At 31.7% G+C, this 9,082-nt stretch overlaps 1 protein-coding gene across 1 annotated transcript; it reads right to left on the minus strand.

The window, feature by feature from the left end:
- Positions 1-41: 41 nt before the first annotated feature.
- Positions 42-4,076, minus strand: LOC124833818 (S-adenosyl-L-methionine-dependent methyltransferases superfamily protein). The gene is made up of 8 exons (XM_047308375.2): positions 2,683-4,076; positions 2,141-2,290; positions 1,791-2,061; positions 1,591-1,701; positions 1,316-1,490; positions 959-1,225; positions 686-880; positions 42-590 (listed from the first exon to the last, which is right to left on the minus strand). Exons 1-8 carry the CDS (start codon positions 3,772-3,774, stop codon positions 383-385), a joined length of 2,469 nt encoding a protein of 822 aa, XP_047164331.2. The 5' UTR covers positions 3,775-4,076; the 3' UTR covers positions 42-382.
- Between the last annotated feature and the right edge of the window lie 5,006 nt (positions 4,077-9,082).

The following is a 9,082-nucleotide window of genomic DNA, read 5'->3' on the forward strand; positions in this document are numbered from 1 at the left end:
AATGTCTGAAATATGCGAGAAAATTATGATCCTACGATACGAATGAACCAAGGTCAAACTTTTCCTGTCTTTCTCAGTTTACACTCATGAACTATTACTCAACCAGGTACAAAACAGAATAATAAGACATGTTATATTGGCTAGTAAAAATCTAAATCAGTGGGTAGGTACACCATCTATGACAAGTTTTGCATTATATGATAATAATCTCCGGGTAATTAAACTAAAAACTGATGTACACATGCTATGAAAACCTATAAAATAATAGTGTGACGTTTTCTGGAAGTTGCTGTGCCATGTGGGGTTGAGAAGCCGAATACACGTTACCGCCACTGCATAGCTTCGATTGAAAGACTCCTTGAATTAAACCACTATCACTTCATCAGGACACTGCTATAGCCGTAGGCCTCCATATGCCTCTTTTTGCACAAAGTACACCCTCTTGTATTTTGTCATGTAATATTTCCCAATGTAGAGAATTTAACAAAGTTCGCACTTCGCTGAGGGTGGAAGGTTCATCACGGACAATCAACTTGCCTCCCGGTCTAATTATTCTATCAACCTCTGCCATAACAGCTGTTAGTTTGCACCTAAAGAGCCAAAACAGCAGAACTGGGTGAGCCTGATGCAGTTTCTCTAGTATAAGCGAAAATTAAAGGATCATACTACTTCCACCCATACATACCTATCTTTCAGCTTTGAGAAAAGACTATCTGCATGCAATAGATCATAAGATCTTGGATACGTGCTGAAGGATTCACACCAGTCATGATATATCCCAAAAAGACCTCTCTCATAGATGACAGAAAGTGTGTCCGGAGTATCTACGGTCACCACATTGAACACCCAGACGGGAAGATCCTTTAGAGCTGCCGCAAATCTGCACGAACGAGACAGAGATTGAGGATTTCGTATGTATAAAAATGTAGAATAGTTGTACCCTGAGTTGAATCAATACCCCCCGTAGATGGATCGCATGTCCATGACATTTCTCACGTCAGTCCAAGTTATACCAATGTTGCTCAACTCCTCCACAACATTTTTCCAACGATTAGTATCTGCTGCAAAATCTTGGGCAGGTGGTTTTCCATAGATACCAGTCTGCGAGTTGTTTAACCAATATGGAGGTTTATTTAGTCGACGAGGCCAAGCTTCAGGCCATTTGGCTCCTCTCTCAGTCTTGTCCACAGGCACCCTGTGTAGGCATGCCTGCAGAGGCACATACCTGAAATATAGTAAAATCGACCAATCAAGATCACAGGTGTTGTTATGTACTTTACTGGTCAAATATCAAACAATACAGCGAGAGATTTACCAGGCAGCATTTGGATCATCATCGTCCTTGCACAATGGAGGTTCACTTTGCGCCCTTTGGTTGTAGCATTCGTTGGAAGTGGGTTTGCGATAAATAGCAGCACCAACCTGATTCAGTTCATCCTTGTTGATGGTCACAAGCTCCCAACAAATGGACTTTGTCAGTGTGGTCATTTCTGGAATAACATTACAGGATGTCAGTGACTATTATTAAATCGTTAAGTTAATTATCTTTTCAAAAGTAAAAATAAAAAATATGATATGTAATAATCCCACCCTTCCATATCTCGACATCTTCTTCAAGCTTCTGGTACACAGGAGTCGCACACCAAATAAATAAACCACCTGGTCTCAAAAGCCGATTCAGTTCCAACAGCAACATGCCACCTAGAAAAGAGTTTCACATTATTCAACAATCATGGTTAGCACAAAAACTCATCCATTATGAACAATCAATAGTTGTTACGACGACCAACCATCTACATGCCAAGGTACTCGACAACGTGCACAATGTATAGCATCAAAGACAAGACTGGGGAATGGCAGCCTTTGAGAACCCATAACAGCAGATATGGCAGGAATTCCTCTTTCAAGGGCAAATTGCACTTGTGCTTCATGTTCGTCTTTAGGTGCAAAAGACATTGTAATAACATCCCGTTCGAATAGAAACCCTCCAAAGCTACCAACCCCACACCCAACATCCAAGATCACCCGTGTGTGCTTTCCCCATCCAATAGAAGGTTGAGCCTACGTGAGTCAAATTATAAAACTACTTAGCAAAAATTATGATTTATTAGCAGTATTAGTGTGAAATTCTCATTCTGACCTGTTGAAGAAAATCGATGTAATGGAGAGCTCCGTGAATGAACTGAGTGCCACCTCCAGGGAAGGTCAAGAACTCTCCGGTCACCTTCACCCAGTTCTGGTGTCCCTTCACCTCTGCTAGCAACTTGTGTGGTACATTGTGGTACCATATCTATTTCCAAATGCGTCATCACATCAAACAAAAACCATCTATTTAACAACTTAAAATAATAATAATAATATTTTGATCAAAATTACTTAATTTTTTAACTTCAAATTCTAATGTACATTATTTTATTATTAAATTGGATTGTAAGATGAATATATATAATATACACACATACTTGATAATTTAGCCTCAGAGGTATATAAAAGAAAGACTCCACTACTAATGCCACGCTTTAATAAACTTCTTCACAAGTACTTAAAAACGAGAATAAATAAATTGGATTTTTGTCATATAAATTAAACTAACTTATATACTTAATTTCTTTTTTTAAAAAAAAAAAGCTAAGGTGTATTAATTAATTTGAATGTATTTGATGTATAATGCAAAAAAGTGACCTTATCTCTGCTGTTAGGCCACTCGATGGGCGTTCTGTAACCTTTGGGAAGTTGGACGAGACAAGTAGGAGGATCCTTTGGGCAATGCCTTTCCCTGTGTTCGTAGTGTCTTGTGGTACGCAACTGTTTCACTGCCTTTTCATTGTCCAAACACGGTATATAATCTTCATTGGCAGTGACATTGCAGAGGTACCATTCGTGATCTTCAAGTTTCTCTTCACTGTTTGATTCAACTTGCTGTCTTTTGTTTTCTTTCTGTGACTGAGCAGCTTGTGTCGACCACTGCTTCTTTGACTTACGACCTTTCTTCTCTGCTTTTGGTTTCTGCGTTACCTCAACCACATCTACTTTCTGGTTTTCAATCTTCTCCGACACCTGCTCAGAACTTGTTCCCTTTAAAGCCGCCTCAGGGTCCTGTTGCAACACGTCTGCTTTAGGATTTGCTTCAACCGCGCCTTTGTCCTCTCGAAGTTGTTCCTTGTTTATATCTTCTTCCGCCGGTTTAGTGTCAAAACCTTGAACGTCTTGCTGCTTTCCAATGCTTTGTACCTCCTGTTCCACCGCCGCGGCGGCGATTTCTTCATCCTTTTTTATGTTATTAGAAGCCGTGGTGACGGTTTGCTGAGCTTTCTCAGGCTCAGTTATTTTCACATCACTATCTGCACCGGCTTCGTGTATCACGGAAGCTTGCTCCTTTTGAGTTAACGAGCTTTCCTCAGAAAGCTGTGCGTCCATGCTGGCCATGATGTGCTGATTTTGTGACTCCATGTTGGAATGTTTTTCATCAGATTTTATGGCATCATCGGGAAGCTGTCCAGGGTTGTCCCCAAAGACAGAAGAGGAACTGTCTTTTCTGGTTTCTGCAATTTTTTCAGCCATTCCATGGGAGGCAGAGAGTTCATCATTGGTTGCAGAGGTATCAATGGACGTTCGGGTTGCAATGTCTTCATCGCTGTGTGTTTGAGGTGGCACTACTGACTTGGAGGATAGCATCCACACGCCAAAAACACATAGTGCAATGAACACAACTATTGTGAGGGTTGATACGTAAGATGGTGATGATGATCTCTTCCGTGTCTTAAAAAGTGCCATAACAGTGTATGTGTGTTGCAAGGCAGATTATGAGGATGGGTTGTAATTTATTAAAGAAGATGATGAAAATGGGTGATCTGCATGGCGTTGGAGAGATTGAAAGTGAGGGAGATGTTGAAGTGAAGATGGTAAGAAAGAAGAGTATGAATCATTGTAATGGTTGGAATGTAGGATGATCCGAAAGAGTAGGAATAGGAAATTTGTTAAGAAAGTTTGGTTCATATTTATGAATTTGACAACATAAATAAGCGACATGCGGCTTTACTTTGTTTTAGGACCTTTTTTATTTTGTTTTACTTTTAGTTTAGAAAGACAGAAAACTAATTAAACCGCAGTTGCAAAATAAACTGAAGGTTTGTCCACCAAAAAAACAATTTGAACGAGAGTGACTGAAGGATCCTACTATGGCGTGAAATCTATGATGCATCGAATTAATTAAAAAAACAATAATGGAAAGATTCTTTAAATTTTGATTTATTTATTCAATCAGTCTTGTAGTTTTCTAAAATTTAAAATACTAAATTTTTTAATTTAATTCTACTATAGAAAAAAATAAAAGTAATTAGTAACACGTAATACTATCTAGTAATCATTAATTTAACGACTAATATATATATATATATATATATATATATATATATATATATATATTAGAAGTATTTTAAGAAACCTGTTAATCGACATAGTATCATTGTATGAATTTATGTGACGACTGTAGAACTAATTTAAAAGTTCTCAATTAACTTTGAATTAGATTGAAGATTTGAGGAAGAGTGATTGAGTGAATGAAAAAAAAATAAAAAATAAAAGATATAAATTACAAAAAATATTAATATTATTGTAAAATATTATTATTTTTAGGTTTAAATACTAGTTTTGGTTATTATTGTCTAATTTGTTCAGTGTGGTTCACATTTTTTTGCGCATTAAATTATATTTTTATTTTGTTTAATTTAGATCCTTTTTATTATGCTCTTTAAATTATTAACGAAAAAACATACAAGATAATATTATTTGCATGACGTGTATTGTTGTTTACGTGGTCTATTAGTAAAGGAGAAATTTGACTGAGAAGCTCGACCAGAAGGAGAGAAAATGAGTAAGAATCTCAGTTAGTAGAGAAGAAGCTCGGTCAATAAGTTAATAGTTTATCACCTTCTTTTGTCGAGCACACCACCATTGATATCAAGACTTGTCGCCTCACTTTGTTACCCAGTTAGAACCGTCGCTCACTCGTATCGTCATCACTTCGCCTTTGTTAGAGCCATCATCAATGTTGTCTAATGTTTTCTCTTTCTTCCTTCTCCTTCTAGAGGGTTTCGATCTTTTGAATTCATGGTCCAATAGCGAAATCCTTAGCCTTCCTTGGCCTTTATAACTCTCATCGCATTTTACCGTTTTTATCTCATTCAATCCATTCCTTCTTCCCTGTTCAATTTTAATTTTTGTTATTATTTGTGATTGTAATAGGAAAAAAAGGAGAAGATGAAAAGATGAATAATTATTGTAACGATAATGTTGTAATCTCATAAGTTTTGGCAAAAACAAAAGTTGAAGGAGGTTGGGGCAGATAATGATAAGCAGAGCTCACTAAGTCTTGGTGGTGGTCAACTTTGTTAATGACACTAGAGATGCTATCGTTGGCAGTAGCATGGTGAAGAGGCAGAGTATGGAAGTGGAGGGAGGATGCTCAATGTTGAAACTTCTCAGCCGAGCTTCTTCTCTGCTCATCAAGCTTTTCTATTGAGTTTTTTCTTTATTGGTCGAGCTTCTCCTGTCTAAGCTTCACAACCAAGCTTAGACAATATCATAAAAAATTAAAACAATGTCATAAAAAATGACCAAATTAAATAAAATTTACCAAAATAGATACCTAATTAAATGCGAAAAAAAAAGGAAAACATTAAACAAAATAAATGAAAATTAAAATTAAAATAATATTTAAACCTTATTTTTATTATTAATAATATATAATTAAAAAAATTAATTATTTATATATGTAAGGAAAGAAAATGATATATATATATATATATATATATATATATATATATATATATATATATATATATATATATATATAAAAGAATCATAATCGATTTCATTATCGAAAGATCAATTTTAATTTATTTAGAATCGATTTAATATCAACAAAATCGATTCAAGTATCTTAAAATCATTGTATTTGCTTCCAAATCCCATGTTTCATGGCTTGAATCTTCTCATTCGCAAATCGTCCCAAATTCACTAAAACAAACTCTTAAAACTTAAACAAACCCATCCTCATACGACAACGTTAATACTATTATCCATTGAAAATATAGCCTTATGGAGGATTGTCCTGTTTGGTGAACATTGTTCACAGTACACTACTTAAAAATAGTAAATGAAGTTTAAAGACAGGTGTCGTTGTTGACTTTGAAAAGTTTGATGTAATTAACTAAATTACCAACTATTTTTTTGGATGAATTATGGTTTTGTGAACCGTATGATTTATCTTTCACTACCTTTATGAAGACTAACTTATTACAAGATTGATGATGTGGAAAACAAATTAAGAAAGTGGATGCAAATGTTACTGCGGGAATCTGTCTTCAACAAAAACAACAAGAGGAACCGCCCTTTCTACTTTACAACATTGTTAGGCAGATCTGCGGAGGGAGTGACGTATATGTTAGGACATTCAAGAACTATAATTAATAGGAAAATATTTTTTTTAATAATTTTTTTTTATAATTTTCTTACACCCTCTCGTGATTGATCTGTTTTTAAAAATAAATTTAAATAAACCAATAAAACAGATACCTGACCTATTATAAAAAAAAGTTAACATATTATCATCCTAATTAATATAAGAGAAAAAAAAATACATTTTCACTGCATTTAAAAGCATGTGTTAAACCTGCTTTAAAGAAAATAAATAAGCATATATTAGTGTAGAGACATAAATTGTAGAAGGTGTAAAGACGGAGGTCCGTGAAGGTGCAAGTTAACCTAAGAGTAAGATGGACATTTTCAAAATTAGGGATGCAGGAAGAAAAAATTGGAGGTGCAGAAAGAAGAGGCAGTAAGTAGGAGTAGGTTATTTTAACTAAATTGAGCCCAAAATGATAGATGTTAATGGAATTCGAACTTGTGGGCCATTACTGAAGATCAATTAGAGCTAAGTTTACAAAGCCACTTGTTTTTCATTAATCTGAATTCTATGTAAAAATCTATTTAATAAAAGATATCAATTATAATAAAGTCACTTTTACATAACAAACACTATCTGGAAAATATAACTATAAAATACGTAATTTGGAATAGTGTGTTTCTTTATAGACACAAAGTGTGTGTAGTGAGGAAAATGAATAAGCAAACAAAATATTTAAAAGCAACATTTTGTAAGTTAGTTATGGTCTCAACTAACGTAGAAATTTAATATTATTTATCAAAGGTCTTCCATGTATTTGCCATTCTATGATAATCGTAAAGAAATTAGAATAAAAAAAATTAAGATAATCATTAAACAAAGTCCTTGATATAGTTGTGATTAATATTGTATTTCAAATGTAATTATAAGCTTCTGCTATAAATTTGTTTCTCTGTTGACGTTTTATTATATTTACATTGAGCGTTGGTGGTTAATTTACTTATTTCATTAGAAGAAAATCTTTGAATAATGATAAGTTTAAATAATAAAAAATAATTAGTCATTATCAATTTAGAAACTAATTTATAAACTAAAAATTATTGATAACTAAAATAGTTTCAAAAAATTATAACTAGTCTTTAAATGTAGCTAAAATAGTTCGTATATATTATGAATTAATCTCTAAATTAATCATTAATATTAAATATTAATATTTTAATTATTGAAAAAAATAGTTTTTAAATTAGTCTCTACTTAAGAACTTGATCTCTAAATATATTTTTAATTACTAAATATATTATTAGTTACTGATTAACCATTGTTAAAGAATTTTCATAGGTTTTAAAAACAAGTTTATTTTGGTTATCTTTCTTCAAAAGTTTTAATTTTTTATCAATAATCTTCCTTTTCACTGAAAGAAACAGTCACTATATGCTACAATATAATCAATTATCATGAAATGTTCAATTATCTTCTTCAAAAGTTAACATTTGCAAATAATTTATTAAATTTTTTATTAATGTTCAAATATATTTAAAAATAAAAAAAATCAATTATCATTTATAATAATTTATTAACATTTTTACCAAACTATTTAAGATGTTTTATCACAATTTTTAAATGATGTGAATTTGAAAAACAGTATATTACATCTTTTCCTTCAACATGTGCTCCAAGTTCCAAAATGAGTATTTTAAAAGTTTCTTTTTGTAAAAGACATTTTCATTCAAGATCACAATAGATAAGTTTGCACAAATGTCTTTCTTAGATTTCAATATAAATCTTTGTAATTTTCATGTACTTTCTTAAATATTTTTATATTTTTCCTTTCACCTAACTAATGTACATATTTACTTTTGTCCTGTTGTTAGAAGAATAAACAATAATGTGACTTTTTAACAAATTTTATGTTTTATGTTATGGAGACTTCAACCACTCGGAGTCACTAAATGAAAATTAAAATTTTGTAACTATTGTCAATTTAATTTAGCAAAACATAATATTATATACAATAGCTTTAAGCAATTTTTGAGTGATCAAATCAAATTTTTACTTTTTTTTTTTAATTTTTCTGAGTCCCTAAACCAACATTGCATTTCTTTAGTATGGATAGAATATGCTACAAGTTATTTAAATGAAAATTTCTTTTCAAAAAAAGTAGAGGATAAACTATTTTTTGTTTGTTTTTATTGAAATGGTAAAAGAAAAGAATTAATGTAACATTAGTTCAATCGATAATGTATACTGTATATTTTCAAGTGTAGCAAACTCTCGTATTTAATATTATAAAACTAGAAACTTGACTTATTACCATTATAAATCTATATTTATTTTGGTGATTAGTATTAATTCTGACAATTTTTAATATTACGTTCTGGTATTATGCTAAAGTCATAATTTAAAATATTTAACATAAAAATGTTATTTTATTCAAATATTAAATCTTTTATAGATATATATAAAAAGTGAAGAAATAATAAGGTGATATAAGATAATTTTTTAAAAAATATAATTTTTTAAAGTATTTTCAATAAAATATTTTTTCAATAAAAACTCAATTAAAGAAATTCAAGTTCTCAAAATCTTAAAACGTAATTAAACTTAAGATAAAACTATAAAAAAATGTACATAGAAAATTAATTTCACAGACGTTTAAACACGTTGCACATAAAAGTT

The sequence above is a fragment of the Vigna umbellata genome, chromosome 10, assembly GCF_029865625.1.
Source record: "Vigna umbellata cultivar VRB3 chromosome 10, Vumbellata_1.0, whole genome shotgun sequence".
Lineage (NCBI taxonomy): Eukaryota > Viridiplantae > Streptophyta > Magnoliopsida > Fabales > Fabaceae > Vigna > Vigna umbellata.

Excerpts from the sequence above, each read along its gene's own strand:
- LOC124833818 (XM_047308375.2), bottom strand. The coding sequence starts at position 3,774 with ATGGCACTTTTTAAGACACGGAAGAGATCATCATCACCATCTTACGTA. Across the intron at positions 2,062-2,140 it reads ACATCGATTTTCTTCAACAG|GCTCAACCTTCTATTGGATG; the intron begins GTCAGAATGAGA and ends TGACTCACGTAG. Across the intron at positions 1,491-1,590 it reads AGATGTCGAGATATGGAAGG|AAATGACCACACTGACAAAG; the intron begins GTGGGATTATTA and ends ATGTTATTCCAG.